The sequence below is a fragment of the Hibiscus syriacus genome, unplaced genomic scaffold (genome assembly GCF_006381635.1).
Source record: "Hibiscus syriacus cultivar Baekdansim isolate YM2019G1 unplaced genomic scaffold, ASM638163v2 tig00110206_pilon, whole genome shotgun sequence".
Classification (NCBI taxonomy): domain Eukaryota; kingdom Viridiplantae; phylum Streptophyta; class Magnoliopsida; order Malvales; family Malvaceae; genus Hibiscus; species Hibiscus syriacus.
Window position 1 is genome coordinate 322,552 of NW_024062627.1, and position 21,384 is coordinate 343,935.

General features: G+C 31.1%; 1 protein-coding gene, 1 long non-coding RNA gene and 1 pseudogene across 3 annotated transcripts; all 3 read right to left on the reverse strand.

Moving 5' to 3' along the window:
• Nucleotides 1–484: 484 nt before the first annotated feature.
• LOC120219360 lies at nt 485–2,786 on the reverse strand (annotated as a pseudogene).
• A 6,207-nt stretch (nt 2,787–8,993) lies between these two features.
• LOC120219333 lies at nt 8,994–10,241 on the reverse strand. Its single transcript, XR_005525288.1, has 3 exons — nt 10,121–10,241; nt 9,236–9,463; nt 8,994–9,130 (listed from the first exon to the last, which is right to left on the reverse strand). It is a non-coding gene; the product is annotated as an uncharacterized LOC120219333 (long non-coding RNA).
• A 3,364-nt stretch (nt 10,242–13,605) lies between these two features.
• LOC120219361 (TORTIFOLIA1-like protein 4) lies at nt 13,606–16,745 on the reverse strand. Of its 2 annotated transcripts, none has more exons than XM_039216177.1 (4): nt 15,775–16,745; nt 15,213–15,321; nt 14,225–14,733; nt 13,606–14,149 (listed from the first exon to the last, which is right to left on the reverse strand). In XM_039216177.1, the coding sequence occupies exons 1-4, from the start codon at nt 16,585–16,587 to the stop codon at nt 13,670–13,672; spliced, it is 1,911 nt and encodes a 636-aa protein (XP_039072108.1). In that variant the 5' UTR covers nt 16,588–16,745; the 3' UTR covers nt 13,606–13,669. The 2 variants fall into 2 exon arrangements, with proteins under 2 accessions (XP_039072108.1, XP_039072107.1); XM_039216176.1 differs by having other exon boundaries at nt 14,225–14,739.
• Nucleotides 16,746–21,384: the final 4,639 nt, after the last annotated feature.

Sequence of the window (21,384 nt, forward strand, 5' to 3'; positions counted from 1 at the left end):
ATTTTACACTCATGTCCGATTTATATCCCAACATAGCTACAGGAATATCTCTCCAAATATGTTAAAAAAACTTCAAAAAGAAAAAAAATTGAACACTCTCACAAGAGACAACCGTATTTGACATTCTCATGCAAGACCTAGTGATAGAGTTGCTTATTGCTTAACTTCCAAAATTGGCAGTTCAGTTCTCCAGCTTACATGAAGTTACTAATGAACGAGCTATGCACGGTTATGTTATAGATAATTGTAACATTTTACATCATGCATTAAGTTCATCATTCCATTCCTATTAATAAAATAGAATTATGAGTTTTTCCTACTTTCTTTTATCTGAATTGTTCCCCTTAAATTCATTGAACTGTTTGAAGTAGTCTACTAGTCTAGGTAATCTTTATGTAGGAAAACATGATGTAGGATTAGCCACATTAGCAGAAATAACCATAGTAAAAATCATCAAAACCACACTCCTTAACTAGCATAGAGATGAAAGAGATGAGAAAAAATGTTATTTCATCATCACAAAATTTACAGATGTGTTAAGAACCTATAATCAATTGATCTCATTTCTAAAAAAATCAGATAAAAATGCCAAAAAATTTGGAAAGAATGTATTTTTGTTGCTGTCATTACTGTGTTTTCCGTAGGCACCAAGCTTGGAAGCAACCATATTTGATATTGTTACAGAAGAGGCTTCTCCCAGGGTAAGCTTCCAGTGGCAGGATCAGCTAAATTTGCAAGGACAAAGTCTCTCAGACCAGTGTCCCAGACTTCACAGAACTGTTTTCGCCAATTCGGTGGTTCAATGGCCTCAGTTCCAAGCCCTGGGGCTCTGTCTTTTGACCCTTGGTTTTGGTTTTCTTGCCAGTCAACAACATAAGTTGCTACCCTTCTGAAGAACTTTGCTCTAAAGATCTTCCATACCTGGTACTTGTAATGGTTTATTACGATAGAACTTTCTGGCACGTTCAGGTAACTGAATCCCTTTTTCAGCTCGAAATGGTGCACCACATTGAGAAGAGTTTCGTTAAGAAATCAGGTCGCACGATGGACTTGTGTCGCTCAGGGCTTTGGAGCCGACAAGTGTAACCTACAGTTACTCCTTGCAATGGAGGTGAGCTCAATCCAGATGGTCCAAAGCTGTGACAAGCTGTTCGTATCTCTGCAACCGTGGGTGATGATGAATAATTTGCTACTAGGGATCTTAGCAAGTTCTGACCCTGTAAACCTCTCCTGTGATGATGAGGGAAGTAGTAGAACTCGTCGACATCGAAGAATCCTACCCATTTGCACTCATTTCTTGCTCTCAAAGCGCAGTGTGAAAACCCTGCCTCTTGAGTTTTAATCCATGGCCAGGTATGTCTGCTAACATTATAGTCTTGAAAATCAAGTTCTTCAACAACTTCTTGAATTCCATCATCACTATTATTGTCATAAATGAACCAGCGTTCAACTCCAAGCCAGGCATGGTACATAATCCACTCCCGCAGTGCTGGTGCTTGGTTCCAGAGCATAGTGCAGGCACAGAGCTCAAATTTCCCCTGGTTCCGTTTTGTCTGGTAGGACGTCGGATTGTATAGTTTAGCCACAGAAGGCATAGCTACATTTTCCTTATGCCTTCTCTGATTCCCACCGTGCTCATAGGATCTGGAATTGCGAAATCTAACTGCCGATGGCATTGGGTCATGCACGATAGTAACTCGAATTCCCTGAGCGGAATCCGGATTATTTCTTATACTCCTCGGCAGTGAACACCTAACAACCTCTTGAGCAGCCACTATTGCTTCAGTCATTACCACAAACCCTCTATCTGCTTTATCATCCCAACTCTTCAACCCAAATTGGCACATGAACCTAGTAGGATCGGATTCTTTATGCGGTCGAAGATTCAACCCTTTAGCGAAAACAACCGCAGTTTTACCATCAAATGCGGCTTCATAAACCAATCTGTCCCATGAATGAACCGACTGGTTACTCCTGAATGACCAACTATAATCATCAACCTCATCTCCTCTCCACATCAAACCCGCGGCAGCTGTGTAATTCCAAGGTGGAATAGGGCACCTAACAACCAATCGAAACCCATCGAATTCATCAACAGACAAAACCCTTTGACGAACCACATCCTTGTCATTCAAAACCTTGTGGTAAACACAGTCCAACTTATCGTCCTCATGGATCTTGTCGGATACAAGCAAGAGCAAGTGATCGGGGAACAAAACTCGGTTGTCAACTCTCAAAGGCAACCGTAGTTTACCATGAAAAGAATCTTGAAAGGAAGTTTTGGACAGGATTGAAATGCTTGGGACGGTGAGAACGGGGTGGAAATACACCGTTCGGATTGGGAACCTTTCGGAGGACAAGAAAATGAGGAAAGAGAACAAAGAAAGGCACAATATGAACGACCTGAGAGACAAAAACTGAGCTCGGGAGTACGGCCTGTACGTTCTCTTCCGCTTCAAACGCTGCTCCGACTCCATTATCTTTTGAGAATCCAAATCCAAGAAAGAAAGAAATAGAAAAAAGAGAGATCTGGGTAATGAAGGAGTTGAATTCTTGAGGGAGTTCAGATCTGGAGGGCTTGAAGCAGTGGAGATACGCGTTAATGGCAGCCGTCCAAGTACAGAGCGAAGGTGCAGTGGAGAGAGAGAAGTAATCTTTTTCTTCTTCTTCCTCTTTTTTTTTTCCCTTTACTTTTTGGTTTCTTATTTTCAGCATACAGTTTATAACTTAATTTATTTATTTATTGGTCTTTAGATAGTGGACAGGTGGATATGCTCAATCATTAATGTTCAAAGGTCATGTACTGTGTTGGACTTCCTTTTCTTTTTCTTTTCAAATTTTATAGATTTGTTTAATTGGTGTTTATAAATTAATTTGGTTAATTATTAATATTTTTAAAAAACCATTTAAAATTTTAAAAAAAAAATATTAATTGAGAATTTTTATAAATATCATTTTGCGACGGAAACCTTTAACATTATATGAAATGTAAGAATGTGTAAAAATTAATAAAGCCATATAAAAACATATGAATAATATGTGAAAATAAATTATTATGATATAAATACCTCAATGACTTAGTGTACGAAATTTTTTATTAATGTATACTTGCCAACAGTTTTGCCCTATTTAAAAATTACGGAAATAATATATTGAATGTAAAATAATTTTTAATATGCATCCATAATAGACAAAATCAACGAGATAATGCGTTGAATTTTTTTTTCACGAGATAGTGCCCTCGCCAGATTAATTGCTTAGATAGAGTGATCTCTACAGTCCCTGGGGTAGGTCGCCATGCACGCCCAGCGATCTATCAGGTCGCCATGCATGCCCCAACACGCTGGGCATCCGAGGCCATCCGACCGAGGCCACCCGAACGAGCTATGCGAGGGCATCTGAGCAAGCTATGCGAGGGAATCCGAGGGCAACCGAGCGAGGGTAGGTCGCCCGGAGTACATGGCGACCTACAAGGTCGCTCGGTTGCCCTCGAATGCCATCGCATAGCTCGTTCGGATGCCCTCACATAGCTCGTTCGGATGGCATCGGATGCTCTCGGATGGCATCGGATGCTTTCGGATGGCCTCGGTCGGATGGCCTCGGTCGGATGGCCTCGGATGCCCAGCATGTTGGGACGTGCATGGCGACCTACAACAACGTTTCACGCTGGACATTCCAATACAAATGCTAGACTTCATAATTAATTTTTTTTCTCTAAATTCAATAATAAATTTCTATATATACACACAACTATGTTAATCTTAAAAATTAAATAGAGAAACAAAGATGCCTAAAGGTATATTATAAATAAATGTAAATAAAATACAATAATAGACTAAAAATGCTTTAAAAATTGAATCTGAAAACACCACACTATTTGATTGCATGGCGACCTACTTTGCAAAACACCCCACAGGTCGCTCGGATGCCATGGCGACCTCCAAGGTCGCCCGGATGCCATGGCGACCTCCAAGGTCGCTCGGATGCCATGACGACCTCCAAGCTCACTGTAGAATTCACCACATTTCAACAATTAATCTGGGATGTGCATTATCTCGTGAATAAAAAAGTTCGAGAACATTATCTCGTGAATTCACCCCATAATATATACTTGTTTTATGTTGTGCATGGCTGCATGCGTAATCTTTTGATTTGGAACGTTAAGATAAATGTTGTACTACATATATTTTATTTAAATTATTCTCATTCTCTTCTAGGAAAATTTATGATGCAATTAAAGACTGACGTTTCTTTTTTAACAAAATTAAAGTGTTTAGAGGGTAATTATTATAATAAATCCAATGGGACAGTTAACGATATACAAACAAAAAATTATTTATGAGATGAAAAGGGCTAAGTATACCATCAATTTTTGTTTCATCGGTAACTACACTTATAATTTTAAGCATTAAATGTATGTATGTATGTTGTTTAGGTACATGAATGGACCAAGAGAGGATGAGAACAATTGTCTTTCTTGAAAATTTATTTATTTTTATAAATTTTAGATATTTTATTGTATTTTTAATTAATAATTTATTATTGTTTGTCTAAGATTTATTTTATTGTATTTTTGTTTGTCAGACAAAGCTTTGCTCACACCATACACGCATTTAGTTTCATTTGTCTTATTTTATTATTATTATTATTAAAAATATATTATTAGTTTCTTGCTTTAGGTTAGTTCCGAAGTTCCTTTCATTTCACTCGTTCTGATGCTTTAGGGCAAATTATTTCTCCATAAATCTTGAGAGATTAGGGATTAATGTTTTTTATATTACAAGTAATTATTAAACCTAAGGCTTAATTCGATCAATTTACCCACATAGTATAATAGTAATATTATTAAATTTGATGATTATTTTCTAAAAATATTTGTTCATGCATAAAATTATAAAAGAAACAATCCTAGAATGAATCTATTTTGCAACCTTATTTTATTATTCTAATGGCCAAGTAGATAGAGATAGACAGGTGGTCCGGTTGAACAATAAGAGTAGCCAATCCCGGGACCTAACATTCCAGAAAAAAACACAGAAGATTTCATCTTTTTATATCTCAATTTGTTTGTCTTTTACTTTTAACTCAACCAACAACCTGCCATGTGCTGCAAATTGTCCTTTAACCTCATCTCCTTTGCTTCAACTTGAATCTAACTCCTTAATATATAAATTCTAATGACCTTTTTATATATTTTCCCCTTAAAGTTTGGGAAGTAATGACATAAGATTAATGCAAATTTCTTCAATAAAAATTGATTTTATATTCATGTGGTGGGGGGGGGGGACTAAGGGTCCAGCGAAGTCCTAGGGTTTCTTCCTTTCTAACATTTGTTTATTGTTTGAAAAAAGACTAAGAATTTTGTGAATTGGCTTTTCCACTACTCTTTTATTCCTTTGGTAGTAATGGGAGTAAAATAGGAGATCATATGAAAAATGTAACCGATTCTTTCGTTTACTTGGGTCACTGGCCATCCGCTAGGAGTTTCGGGGTTAATACCGATATTTTAGCAACAAATCCAATAAATCTAAACGTAGTCCTTGGTGTATTGATCTTTTTTGGAAAGGGAGTGTGTGCGAGTTGTTTATTTCAAGAATAGGTTGGATTCATCAAGTTGTACATTTTTCCCATTATAACTAGGAAAGCAGAGAGTGCATGATCCCGTGAATGACTTCTGAATAAATTTTTAAAATCATATTTAAGAACCGTAGCATTTAGTGATTCATCGGTACATCGACTTTGATTCTCTATTAACCAATAATTTAGGACCATTAACATGGTTAAGGCCAAACCGTTTGAAGTTCGGATGCAGCAGGGTACTCTTTCTACTATTTACTAAATACAAAAATATTTTCAAAACAAAAATATTTTTTCGGTATAAAACACTCATGTCGATAAAACGATTTGAGCCCCCTTTTCCACCTCAAAGTTGTTATGCCTCTCCATATTAAACAATTAATGAGTGTTTGAATAAAATAATATGTGTTATTCCAAATATTAGAAGGAAATATTTTCTTCCTAGAGGTCCTAGAATCGAACACATACTTTCGTAGGGTGTGTGTGCATTGTTAATAAGTTAAGAAAGTTCTGAACATATATTACCTTATAATCACTCAAGACATGTCATTAACTGGAACAAATTATAAACTTTCAATTTAAATCGACCCCGATAAATTTAATTATAATATTCAGTCAATGAAATTATAGATTAAAATAAGATTATCTCTATAAAAATAATAGAAAATACAGAAGAAATTAAATAATTTCTGATAAAATGGGTATATGTTCTTCATTTGAATAACAATACACAAGAGGGGAGAAAAACAATACATACATACTTATACCATTATATTTGTATTATTAGGTAGGGTAAGGCTAGGGGTGCTTGAAATGTGAATAAAGAACATTGGAAATGGTTAGGATTAGCTTGGTTCTTCTCACGCCAAATTTGTCCAATTGGTGCTTTAATTGTCGTTAAATAAATCCAAGATGTGATGAGAAATTTCCCCTTTTGTTTTCTTTATTTTTCTTAAGAAAAACTAAACTAAACAAAGAAAAGGGGGGGGGGGCATTTATTGAGAACCAATAATAGTAGTGGCTTCTTTTAAGAGAGACTGAATAATACTTGCAATTATTTTTGAATTATCTTCTACACACTTGTACGTAGAGTTGGGGAATTATTCCCTAAATTATGTTATATACTCATCATTTTTTATTTGGATAAATTATCCTATCGATCATTAAATTATTAGGTCAGATTTTATTTTATCGTTCAATAAAAATTATTAAACTTTTAATTTAATTCTAACTAAATTATCCACTGTTAATTGTTAATAAAGTTGGTGATGTACCGGTCGAGTAACTTTGTTTAACAACAATTTTGATCTTCATTACTTGCACTGCTTATCAACTCGGTCTTGATTTTAATTGTAAATAATTTAATAAATCTAATCCTCCAATAAGATGACGACTCTTTATTGTACAAATTGATAGAATATGTAAGTAATAAGGACCAAATGTGTTATTATACAAATTTTTAATTGAAACCAAAATGATTCAATAAATTTTATTGTCTAATAAAATGGTGGCACACTATTATACAAATTAATGGAGTATCTAAGTAATAAGGATTAAATATGTCAAGAATTTCGTTAACAGTTAACAATTAGTAATTTGATTGAAACCAAATTAAAATTGTAGTGATCTAACAGATAATTCTTTAATTCAATAGTCAAAATAGAATCAATCTTATAATTTCATGACCAATAAAATAATTTACTCTTTTTTATTTTATGATTTAAAGTTTAAGACTACAAGTAGGGAAATATATAAACAGAATTTCGATTTTAGAAAAATTTCATTTTATTATTTGAAGAATAGAAGAAATAAATCAAATTTTATGTTGCCGTTTTTATATTTATATAACTAAATTAAGACAATTTTCTTATTTTGATTATAAAATATTATTTTAGTTAAACCAGTTAAGAAAACCTTACATCCTTTAGAGAAAGTCGAGAAGGGGAGGGTAATGTTTTTTTTTTTTTTTGCTTAATATAAAAAGAAATGTCTAAACTATAAATTTTATTTATTTATTTAGGCTTTTAAATATTTATTAATTCATGTGTCTAACATTAAAAATATTATAATTTTAAGTATCTCGATCATAACAAACATCAATAAAATCCGTTAAACGAAACATGTCACGTTTATATTTTTTGAAAAATCTATTTTTTATTCTTTTTAAAAAACATTATTTTTGAAAAACTCCCCCTCTCTCACACATCATCTTCTCTCCTTCCTTCTTCCTCTGTCACTGATTAAGATTGCATATTCTGAACGCAATGTGAATTAACAGGGATGATGTCGGGACCTGTCTAACCCCCGCATGTGAACCCCCACCTCCGTATTTCGTATATGAACACCGATGAATAGATTTCTTAGTCTAATTGCGATTTCAAATTTTAGGGTTTTGATTTAGTGATTTGGATATTAAGATTTATGGATTTCGACTCAATGTTGGGGCAGAAGTAAGGAGTTTGGCTAGTGGGGTTTTTTTTTTGTCAGTGTTGGATTGATTGAAGGATTGGTGGAGGCCGACGAAGGTAAGGGGACTGAAATTAGAGATTTTAGGAATTTTATGTTTGTTTTATAGTTTTATAAAAATTTAAGGGTTTTTTTTAAAATATAATTTTAAGTTTTTATTTTAAATAAAAATTTCAAAATTATATAAATATGACATGTATCACTTAACGGATTTTATTAGCGTTCATTACAAACGAAACACTTAAAATGATAACGTTTGTAATATTAAACACTTAAATTAATCGAAAAAGTTTAAACACTAAGGGTTTGTTTGTTTCACTGAAAATATTTTATAGAAAATGAAATCTGGAAAATGTTTTAATTCCGTAAAATGTTTTACAGAAATGTAAAACATTTTTCAGAAAACATTTTCTAGTGTTTAGATGGTTCATTGTAAAATGTTTTATAATGTTTGGATAATTTTCCTGAAAACTGTTTTCAGAATCTGTTTTTAATGAAGAAGCAAACATATTCGATATGTTTTTATTCTTTATTATTTTTAAAGGTTCATTTTTTATATATAATTATATTTTATAAAGATATGTATTTTTATAAGTACGACAAACTAAACTTTTAGATAATATTAATAATTTATGTTGATTGTGTTATAAATACACTATTTTAGGTTTAAAATCTTCATGATGCTTATTCATTCGCATTCATTTCAACGTATAATTAATATTATGTAGGTTTATTTGATATAATATTAATAATTTATTGAAAATATATTATAAAAGTTTATAAATATTATGTAGGTTTAATTAATAATACACTACATTAAAACAACAATAGCACATAACTTCTCAAAAATATTATAAGAATTATTTCAGAATATAAAAAATTTCTCAAAAACAACAAATAAATGTCTTAAAAAGAACAAAAAATGTACTGAACATTTCATTAACCAATCATCACATTCAAGATCCAACATCACAACACAGGATCTATATTTTGCAAGAGTCTCCAAAATTACAACTCTCCTTCCAAATGATGGACCACTAGTATCGCTCAATCCATTGAAAGTTCCAACAATCAAGCTAAAAATATCCTGAAAGCATGCCACAAATCAATCACCAGAAGTTCAGTTGAAAATTTATTACTTTCTAAGAAAATTAAGACCAAAAACAATAAACCTTCATGAAAGAAAAAGCACCTTTAGAATATCATCACTATAAGGCGCTTCAGGCGCAATTATCCGAGTTATCTCACAAATACAGGTTGCAACTAGAAGTTTGGCTTCCCGATCTTGATGATTCAGTAGTTCTGGCTATACAATTGCATTATGAAGAGGCTGCATTGATTCCACTATTGATGATGGTGGAGACTGGTCAATCTCAGAGAGACATGTAGCAGCTTGCTGCGGATTAGACGAAAAACATTCCTGATATATGGAAAATAACCAAATTAAAAGATTGCAGCTGATTTTGATACACATAATATATATGAATTCACAAGTTCAATCATCCAACAAGATGTTTTAAGGATAAAACCCACAAGCTAACAGAAGGTAGAAATTTAATTAATGCAGTCAATTGAACTAATTCCAAATCTAGGTTGACTTCTTTTCAAGGTTGATTATGTTTCACCACAATACCCCTTAAAGCCCTTTGCAAACCATGATGACAATTCCAAACTAAGGCCAGACCCACAATACACATTTTTTGCCTTATTACACAGGACGAGTGATTGGTGGTGTAATCCATGAAAGGTACCAAAACCAAAGATTTACGGCATACTTATGTTCTTGAAGTATGGAGGTTATCGATCATTAAAATTGTAGGGGGGCAGTCAAACACAGTCCAGGTCCCGAGGCTTGCACATTGCAGCTTGTTTAGGTCCTGGTTCATTGCCTAGAACCATAATGTTTGAAGATACAACTACTGGGACAAGAACAATAGAACATTCTAATACGGTAACTAATAGCTTGAATTAACTCAAAAGAACGGTTGACCCAAATATCATGTCATGTAGCAAATTAAGGGCATACAATACAAGTGGAAACTCAAGTTGGCAGGAAGTATGAGTGGGGGTAGCATACCACAACAAATACTAATAGACTCACTCAACCGATGCATTCACCCCGCCAGGTCAATTTTTCATCAAAAACAAGTGTTTCATCAAACAAGTTCATTAAGAAAAGGGTCTGGCCGTAGAAGAACCTTAACGAAAAACAAAAAAAAAAAATCAGCATAAATCATATCAATAAGATCAAATGCCCAAGAAATAAAAACGAACATAAATAACGAAATTACAGCAAATCAAAACCACCAAACATATATACTAAGAGGGGGAAAAGCTAAACAGAATTCAAAAGCGAATAATAACCTTGATGATTAAGCAAAAGCCTAAAAAATGTTCTTCAATTTGTTGAATTACCATGATTAGGAGAAACTTTGTGAATTATGGGAACAACCCTAATTCAACCAATTAGGAACGAACTTTAGCTAAGCAATCTAAAGTTCAGTGGAGAAGTAATAAAGTTGAAGAATGCGTGCCTTTAACAGCTTGAGAATGGCGTCCTTCGCGGATGGAGGAGATTCCAACTTGGATCCCAGCTCCTTGAGCTGCTCTTCCAGCTTCTCGGCCATTTGCTATCAGCAATTTCTGTTCGCAAGGCAAAGCAGCAGCAGCTTCGTCTTCTGCTCACTCTCGCTGTGTAGCTTTCAGATCAGTTGAATGAGTCGTGGACTCGATAAGATGAGAGATAGAAAGCAAAGAGGGAAAAAGGGGAAGAATGCCACTGGATCGATCGAAATTCGGCGAGGAGCGAGGGAAGGAAAATGACTTACCCTTTTTATATTAAACCTTTTTCTTATGTGAGTAAACAAAATTTATGAATATTTATTCGAAATCGGTTATATATTTAAGTATGTTATACAATGAAAATAATGACTTGAATTCTTTAGAGGAAATCGCGGATGAAAGGATAGTGATATTTTCTTTTTAATAAATATGTTCATTATCTTCTAATTTTTTAAAAAGTTTTAAGAACATTTTTTAATAATTTATTTTAATTATAAGATTTAATTATGAGATAGTATTTGTTTAAAAAATATATAATAATTGACAACACATTTGCCTACAAATACAGTTGTTTAAATTCAGGATTTTGAAGAAAAATAAAAAAAATATCACTAAAATCATTTGATGAATTCGCTTAAAAAATATTTAATTGAAAAAATACGTTTTATAAATTATGTATACCTTATTATAAATTATATTGTATGTTGAATTGTTATGTAATTTATAAATCATGTGTAATCCATTGATAATTTTCTTATGGAAGTACAAAAACTTAGGAAGTTTTAGTAAACAATTTGTAAATTAAGTGGTTAAAAATTCTAAGAGTTTCCGTTGATATTTCTTAGTTATAGATTCAATACCTATTACGAGTAAAAAAAAATTAAAATATTCCATGTAGTAAGGAATATTGTATAAGCTTTCCACTAAGAATGTATTGGAAAGTAGTCCTAAAAGAATGGTCTGCTTTCAAACACAACGCCATCTTTTATAATTAAGAATGCTCAATATTTTAATTTGATCACTGATCAAATCAAATTCTTATTAATTGATTTAATTAATTTTTTAACTGTTAATCGAACTGATTTTTTATAAAAAAAATATCAATCGAATTGAACAAAGTTTGATTAATTCAACAGGTAAAATTAAATTTTTATATATTTTTTGAATTAATTAAATTTTTCTTTAACTGTTAACCGAATTGATTTTTAAAAAAAATATCAATCAAATTGAACAAATTTCGATTAATTCAACCGGTAAAACTAAATATATATATATATATATATATATATATATATTATTTTTAGATAAATTAATTTAAATTTGATAGAGGTTTTTTTATTTAGATTAAATTTTAATTAGATTTTGATAATTGAATGAATTTAATGTGGTTATTCTTAATAAATTTGAACTTAAAATATGTATTTAATATATATATATATATATATATATATATATAATATTTAATATTTAATATCTTCAATAATTTGATTACTTTATTAATTTTAAACTGAATTAACCGTTAATTGGATTTGAAAAAATAATTATACTCGGACCGAACTAATTTGATAAACGACCGTCTTAATCAAACTAACTCAGTTCAATCGATTAATTCAATTTAAATGGAAGAGCGAACACCCTATCTATAATCTTGTTTTTCAAGTTTAAAATTTATAATATATTTGTAAAGCAATGATATATTATTATAGCTTCATTTCCACTTCTCCTGCCACTGCTTTGCAAATTTAGAAAGATGTCAATGACCAAATTTCGCCGCAGTTGTTAATTCATTTTCACATCTTTTGATTGAATTACTTTTACTTCTTTAATTTACTTTGCTTTTTCAAAAAAGAAAAGAAGAGAATACTTTTCTTTTTCCCTATTAGTATTCAATGTACATAGACGGAACCTCTATAGGTCTATTGCTAAACTTTAAGGCCAGTAGAGGAGGAATCTGTTGAATACAACATATTTGCAAATCCTTCAAACCCAAAAATCAACCGGCTTGATATTAACTAAAAAATAATCGATTTGATATTGATCTGATCTAAAATTTACTCGACCTGATACTCAACCCATCTTGACAGACCATAGACTTGAACCAAGTCCAAACCAGAAATGACCGACCCAAACAGAACACAACCTGAATCAAGTTTAAACTCTAAGGGGGTGTTTGGTTCAAGTATTGTGAGATTCCCATGGGATGGGAATCCCACATTCCCATGTTTGGTTGACCGGGAATCTCATTCCCGGTAATGTTTTATTACCAATAGTAAATTTTTTGGGGTATATTACCGGGAATGTCATTACCTCCATTCCCTTAGGTATTGTAACATTACCAGCGTTTTGGACTAAAATGCCCTTAATTTTTTTTTTTTTCAAAAATATCCTTCTTCTGTCATTGAATAATAAAAATTATACGAAGGTTAAATTACAAATTTATACTTAAATTATTTTAGATTTACAAAAAAAAAATTTATAATTAAAATTTTATATGAAGTTCAGGGGTTAAATTTTTTTTTACCATTTCATTAAACCTTTTTTATATTTTTAATTTTGTAAAAAATTATATAAATATTATGAATTTAATTTTTTAAAGAAAAATATATAAATATTTTACAATTTGTAATATTATATAAATATATAATAAGGACAATTTGGTCAAATATATATTCCAATAATCTTTTATTCCTTTAACCAAACACGGTAATCTTACATTCCTGCTAAACCAACCAAACACAAAATACAACATTCCCAGTAATCTTATTCCCTGGTAATCTTTTATTCCCACTGGTAATCTTACATTCCGTGAACCAAACGCACCCTAAGTGACCCGATCCAAATTACCCGAGGCTGAATACACCATATTTGCAAGTCCTTGCTCTAATACTGCAGTTAAATATCCCATACATGCAACTCTGGTCGACACTTTACAGTAATCGACTCCAGTAAAAGAAGCATTCTAAACAGTCATGAACTATATAGCAAATCTAAGAGCAGATATTGACCCGAAAAGAGAATAGATTTATAATAAATTACATACAAGGCAATTTACAATGGAATTACATTATCTGCTTCTAAGGTTCATTGGTGCAGTGCAACGAATCAAGGTCGTCCCATCAGGACCACTAGTCTTGCCAAACTGAACCCTTTCATCACTTCGAATGGTATTCTTTGATAATCTACTTGAGAAAAACCCTGAATTCTCGGTCGTGTCAGTGCAACCACCCGCCGCTCGATTCATTATAAATCCACCACTATCTTGATGCCGATGTCTGTGGCTGACTACTGCTGGCTTATATATTTCAGCACCAGAATCGGCAGAAAACCTTGAAGTGGAAAATCGACCTTCAGTTTTCCTCCAGAACTTGGGACTCAAAAATTCTGTACCAGGCATCTTGCAACACGTGTTATCTGCAGAATCCATGTTTGGAATCCTTCCGCCTGAAACAGCCAAGTCATATGATATTTCATCCAGAGCCATCTCCAGGCCATTCACACGTGTCTCTAGAGAATTGATCCCACTTTGGGAGCTCCCAATGAATTTCTATAACCAAAAACATTCCATGGTAAGTGCAAAACTAAAGAAAGAGAAAGAGGATGTTCAGGTTCAGAAAACTACCTGGAGGAGGTTTAATAGATCGGATTGCTGGTCTTCAATCTGAGCAAGCTGTTGACGTATCAAACTCAGATCCTCAACCTCTTTGGGGTTCTCCTCAACTTCTATAGCTGCATTTTCGTCATCAACATCTAAATTCTCATCAAGAAAAGGAACCACCCGAGAACCAGATTTCAAACCTTCACATTTCTCATATTTTTCACCATGGGCCTTAGCAAAGAGTTCGCGTTTAGTTTCCGGGACACCAAGGTCACTGTGTTTGATATTATCATAGGCCTTAAAAAACAGAGACTTCCTCGGCTTAGCAATTTCAGTCTTCAAATCAGAGGGTTTTGTGCGATTCAACCCACTGAAAGTCGATGTGTTAGTCTCTTTCATGGCAGTGGGATCAGTTGAAGCATCGGATGGAGGCGACCTGCCAGTGGGGACTACTTTCTTTGATTGGGGAGTTCTAAAATCAGCGCCATCTACACTTTTTGAAACTGAAGGAAAGCATCTAAGGCTACCATTATCTGTTTCTACGAGCAATGCACATAAGCATGAAAATGGTCAAGAAAATGTTGCAGCAGTAGTTACCAAGCATAAAATTTACAACACAATATTAGTAACAATTGATATTTCCAAAATTTTGAACTAAAAACAGTGTAAACATATTTGAGCATTCCCATCGAAGAAGTATCCTATATTACTCGGACTCGCATGTTACTGTCAAATACGAATGTGTCCCCCACAGGTAAATTCAATTCTTTTCAAACTGTTTAATGTATACGGAGGCTTCTTGGGTTAAATCTACATATCCATGTAGGGATTCAAGAAAATGAAGAGTCAAGCAACAATATAGATCAAAGTTTCTGGGTTAGGACATTAACTTCCAAATATCATGAAATTAACACAAATAGAACGACCTAAATGGTTAAGCGATTGTTATTATTCCTTAAAATCTGGGTGTATGAGCGTTCATTGTTAAATGATTGACTATTTGAACAAATACCTAATGAAGATGATTCATACGGAGAAGGAATTGAACCATCCTCGGAAATTCCAGTAACTTCCCTCCATAAATCCAAACTGCGATTCATAGTTTCTCGGACGATCTTTACCTGTACAACCAAAATGTCACAATATGTTAAATTGCTAAGCACTTTCTTTTATATTTCCCCCCTTTTTATCTATTTTTCTTGTCAGAAAATATATTTATTAATAAAAATTTGGAGTAAGTTATACAATTAATCACTCAATTTTAAAAGTTTCGAAAATAAAAATTTTGTAAATAAATAATCAAAGTAATATTTTGTTTTCATTTTAACGACCTATAATTAATATCTATTAATAGTGACTATCATCATCCATTTGATTATTTTAAAAAATTCAAATTAAAAAACTTAATATCCCAACTCAAATCCTTCCAAAATTTTACAAAATCACGTCATTAATGAATTACTAACAAAAATTAATCATAAATGACTAAAATAAAAATAAATTTTAATATTTTTCTTGTTCGATTATTAAGTAAAAAAAAAACCAGATATTTACCGAGTAAACGATACACATACCTTATCAAACCTCCTATTTTCGAGAGCCGCCACACATGCCGATTTAAACTCCATTGTCAGCTCTTTCTCCGCCCTCACTATTTTCCCTAACGCCTCCGCTGCCGCCTTTCTCGTCGCCCAATCTCCGCTACTCAAAGCATCCACCACACAAGGCACTAACCAATCCAAAACACCTTTACTTCCGGCACCGCCAACACTAGCGACGCTTCCTATAACTCCTAACACCGCTGCTTTTGCCTTGAAACTTTCGTTCCTCACTAACTTCCCCAACTTCGGCAACGCCTTCCTAAGGTGCTCTGTCTCAGGATCCGGCGACGCCTCAATCGCCGCCGCCAAACACATGGCGGCTCCGACCTGCGAGTTCGCGTCTTGCTCCACAACCAGCATTTCGATCAACGGCTTCGACAAAACCGAAAACGGAGGTTTCGTGATGTGAGACGACATGGCGGCGCTCGCCTCAACACAGGCGGACCGGACGGAGGAGCCGAGGTCTCGGAGGCGGCGGGAAAGCGTGGAAACCATCTTAGAGAGGTAAGGAGACAGTGCGTTACCGTACGAACGAGACAACAACGCCAAAAGGCTAACGCATTGTCTCCTAACCGGAGACTTGGTCGAAGAATCGGTGTTGTGGAGGCAGTTAAGAAACGGAGCGATGGAGTCAACGGTTAGGTTCCGAGCGATGTACTCGAGCTCCGCGGAAGCTACGGCGAGAGTGTCACGGTCGGCGAGTTTGTTAAGACAAGTACAAACGCGTTGTTTGAAATCCTGCGGCTGCGTTTGGGGAGTCGCCAGAGTTCGGTTCTTGAAAGACATTGCTGTTTTAGCGTTGCGTTATGATTTTTGCGATGTATTTTTCAGATATAATACTTGAATTTGAGAGCAAAAAAGCGGTGAAATTTGGTGGTTTTTGGAAATGGCGGCAGCGGAGGGGAAGCTATGGTTGTCTGTAATTGTACTCATCATCACAATAATAAATGAAGTTTGCAGGAGGACTTTAAATGTTGAGGTATTTTTTCATCCATTATTACAATTTTTCTAATATTTTAATATAGTTTATTTTTGTATATTCTGTTTTTAATCTAAATTAAATTTATTTACATTTACAAATAATTTTTTTAATTAAAATTATATAAATAACCTTATTTTTTTAGTGAAATCGCATCTTGAATTTATTTTTACAACTTTTTACAAAAATATATAAATTATTATTTTTGCACGTGGTATAAATATTGATTCCCTTTAAGAATTAAGTTTTGTAATGAACATATAATTTTGAGAAAAAAATTATCAATTTTATTGAGTTGGTGTAACTTAATTAAAAGTCTTGAAATGTAATTTTTATTTTTTTTATAAAATTATTTAATAGAAACAATTTTATTTAAAATCTAATTATAAAAATACATTATATCAATATAAAATTACAATTATTTCATTAAAATTATGATATCCATTGTCGATGATAATGATTATTTTTTATTAATACTTTTAGAAAGGAAATAATTGAATGTGAAATGTGTTCTGTTTTTATAAATAAAGATCAAATTTATGATCATATGACTAAAGATGAGGTGAACAACTAAGGATTAAAAACACATTTTTTACATTAAATTGAGCTTTCCAATTTGTATATCAAAATTTATATTTAATATTTAAGTACTATATGTGATTTCAACGTTAAAAAATGGTACTATATTTGCAGGGTGTTTGCGTTATCAATCAGTTTAAAAATTATGAATATATTATCTTTAATTATTCTAGATTGTTCAAAAAAATTAAGTAATAATGACAATGAAAACATATAATCTTATAAAATAACTTACTTAAACCTAAAATTTTTAAGAAAAATAATACTATATTTTATCGTTAAAATTATTCAATAACTTTAACATAAATTAACCACCTAAAAGTCTTTGTGTTACGCCGTTAAAAACAAATAAATTAAAGTGATCACGTGCCTACAAAAATCCATTGCATTGATATTGTGCACTCAATTCAACGACTCAATAATTCAAGAATTAATAAAGAGGGAACTTAGGAGTCACGTGGCCGCTGATTAGAGGCCACATGAAAAACTAATTGAGTGAAGAATATACCAATTGTAAATATTTCAACTCTTTCCTAAATTCTTGACACATATTCATCCACATTATTTGTATAAACTTATATAGATCAAATTGTGACTTAAAAGAAATTAAGATGAAAAATTTACTGTAATGCATTAAAGATAATAAAAGTAATTTTACTTAAATATCGGAGTAAGTAAAAGTTTTTGTTCATTTAAAGTTCAGTAAATTTTTTAAAAAAACTAAAATCTTTATTATAATATCCAATAGAAGTCGTTAAAATTATTCAACGACTTTTAAAAATGACCAAGATAAAACTATACAACCCCATACTAATTTCAAATAACATAGAAAAATAAAATTTCAAATAAAAAAAATCGTGTGATTCTGACAATTTACGTCTGCTGCCATAACAAAAATTTTAATTTTAAAAATAATTTCTATTACGTCTTGTATAAACATTTTTTTCTGTTTAGTGTACATATAGTTTCGCCAATATTAAAACGTATTATGTATTATATTTATTTATCTAAAATTATGAAATGTCAGGGCATCCTTTTATCTATACAGAGAAGTGGTGACCGTCGTCATGAGGAAAATAAATTGTTGAAAATGACGATATGAAGTTTTGAACAGCCAATCACGTGATATCGAAGATAGGCTTATCCAATGCACTAAATTTAGAGAGCCTTTTGCCGCTATTGTCTTCAAGTTGATAAGCACGCCTTTCAAAATTTGCCTTGCTTCGGTCAGGTTGTAAAATTATTTTGAATTCAAAAACTTGTTCCAAAATTTTAAATATATCATTTTTAATTTCATAAAATGTAACATTTTAAGAAAGTATATATAAAATAGTTTGAATTTTAAAAAAAATTCAAATTGAATTATATTTTTTTTATTAATTTGAAGTAAGTATAAAATATTATTTGTTTAAAGATAACTTTCAATCATTTGATATTGAATGCTCACACTCTTAATATTCAGAGTGTTTAAACTCGAGACCTCGAGGAACAATAATTCAATTACCACCATAGTCTTATGATACTCACAAAGTGCAATGAATTTTGTCTGATCATAAATTGAGTTTCAAAAATTATACGTTCGAGCTTATTTTATTCAAAGAAAAAAAATCTCCTCTAACTATAAAAGATGAAACCTTTGATATGAAATGCTTTTGCAACTTGAGGAGATATGATTTAGATATAATATATACTCCTTATTTGGGATAATAATATAATTCATGTATTTAGAGATAAATATTATTATGTCTATCTTTTTTTTATATTTTTTAATTATATTTATATTTTATTGATTAAAAATATTTTTTCATATTTAGATCAATAAAGTGTGAGCTTATATTATATTTTTTTAATTAGATATAATACTCAAATTCGATTCTAATTGACTCAAACCATTGCTATCTATATTTCTATCGCATAATTTGATAGGTTTAATTAATGATGGTGAAGATAAGTTTAAATCTTCAATTGCATTACAAAAATAAAATTTAAATATTAATTTAAACAAAAAATATTAATTATAATCTTATTTAAGTTGAGTGTCAGTTCAAAATAAATAATACAATAAATAATATGTATCTGTTATGAATCGTACACGTCATATCCATTCCAAAAAAAATAGAAAATCCAAAACTCATAATTCAGGTTAGGCATATTATCGCGAGTAAAGTTATTTATAAGATCATTGCCAGAGAACTTGTAATAATTTTAGTTAAACAATTCCATTTTTATATCATTATCATTTTCTAATAAAGATTATTCCTTTCGATAATTAGCAGAAGGAAAGGAAGGAAAAGTGTTTCCAAACAGAGGTGCGTGGGGTAATTTTCACTTAAAAATTTAAAATTATTATATTTCTTATTTAATTATATATTTTTATTGAAAATATATTTTAATACTCTTAAAATTTTGTAAATTATTATATTTTAAAAATTTTAAAAATGTATCTTCTGATATAAAATCATGTGTCACTGACAAATGTTTTGAAAAGTTGATTTAAGACAATGGCTTGTATAATTAAATTTTATTATTTTAAAATATATTAAAACTGAACCAATCTATTTCGTAGAAGCCTCGAGAAAGTGTCACGTAAAAATATGATATATTAATTTAATGTGTTTAATATTAAGGTTAAAAAATACACTGAAACATTAAAATGTTCATTTTGAACATTATATTAAAAAAAAAAAAATTAAACGGAGTAGTTTAATAAATGTATATCATGAAAAGTTCAATTTTTATTTCTTAAAAACTTGATTTGAAAATTATTTGTATTTCGAAATATATTTTTATTATCGTTCTTTATTAATTTTACTATTAAAAATGCTTTCAATTCTAAATACCCTGAAAAGCGATAGGGAACTAATCGTTAAACAGGTCTATTTCCATGCCAACAAAAATGGTAAAAGAAAATGAAATGCACGTGATGGTGAATGGCCAATCACGTGAAACTGAGGATAGGGTTATTCATTCAACTAAATCTACATGCCCCCTTTTCTACTCTTTTTATTTGATAAATTTAGAGAGTTAATTTATTTTAAATAACAATGATAAATTAAATTATTTAATAAACTTAATTAAAATTATCTCCAAATATTGACGATTTAGTAAAATAAATACGAGTAATAATCTTTTCAAAAAAATAATAAAATAGATGTTTTTTTTTAAATTTACGCATTGACAAAATGACTTATCGTCATTTTCGTCTTAAAAAAAACTCTGTTTTTATCTTTGAATTTGAATTTTTGAAATTTATTAATAATTTTAGATATGGCTTTTCTTTTTAATTTATCAAACTTAAACAATTAATTTTTATATAAAATATAACTTTTTAACACCATAATATAAATTATAAAATTAATTTTTCCACAGAAGTAATGATATAGATATTTATACATTCATATTTTAATGATTTTAAAATTTTGTAAATTTATTTATGATTTAAAAAAACTTTTGAGAAGTAAAATATTTGTGTTTAATGGGTCGTTATTGCCTTTGCAGTACTCAATTTAAATTGGTCGATTAATAAATTAGAAATCATTAGTCATACTAAAAATTAAAAAATATATTAAACACATATTTTTGCATATAATGCAAATACAACACTAAAAAATTAAAATAAAGAGTACATACAATATAGAAATACGAATACTCAAATATTTCAAATTGTGTGTGACATAAATTGCTAACATCTTAAAGAAATTTACAAAAACCTAAAAGAATGTGATACACGGTTATAATCTCATAAAATACAATACATGAATTGGTGTACTTCAACGTTGAAGATTGGACACTGAACATGGGAAGGAACCCAAGTAATTTGTCACGATTTCAAAAGGGCAGGAAAATTGTAGAAAGTAAGTTAAATGCATGTGACACTTGTTTGATTTGATGATAAAATTTGTCTGACAGTTTTTGGGAAACAACAAGAGAATACAATACAAATTATATAATATTTTCAATAAGTATGAAATGTATGATTAATTAAAATTCATATAATGGTATATATAATTTAAAAATATTTTTAT

Excerpts from the sequence above, each read along its gene's own strand:
- LOC120219361 (XM_039216176.1), bottom strand. The coding sequence starts at position 16,587 with ATGTCTTTCAAGAACCGAACTCTGGCGACTCCCCAAACGCAGCCGCAG. Across the intron at positions 14,740-15,212 it reads GTATGAATCATCTTCATTAG|AAACAGATAATGGTAGCCTT; the intron begins GTATTTGTTCAA and ends CATTGCTCGTAG. Across the intron at positions 14,150-14,224 it reads ATCTATTAAACCTCCTCCAG|AAATTCATTGGGAGCTCCCA; the intron begins GTAGTTTTCTGA and ends TTTTGGTTATAG.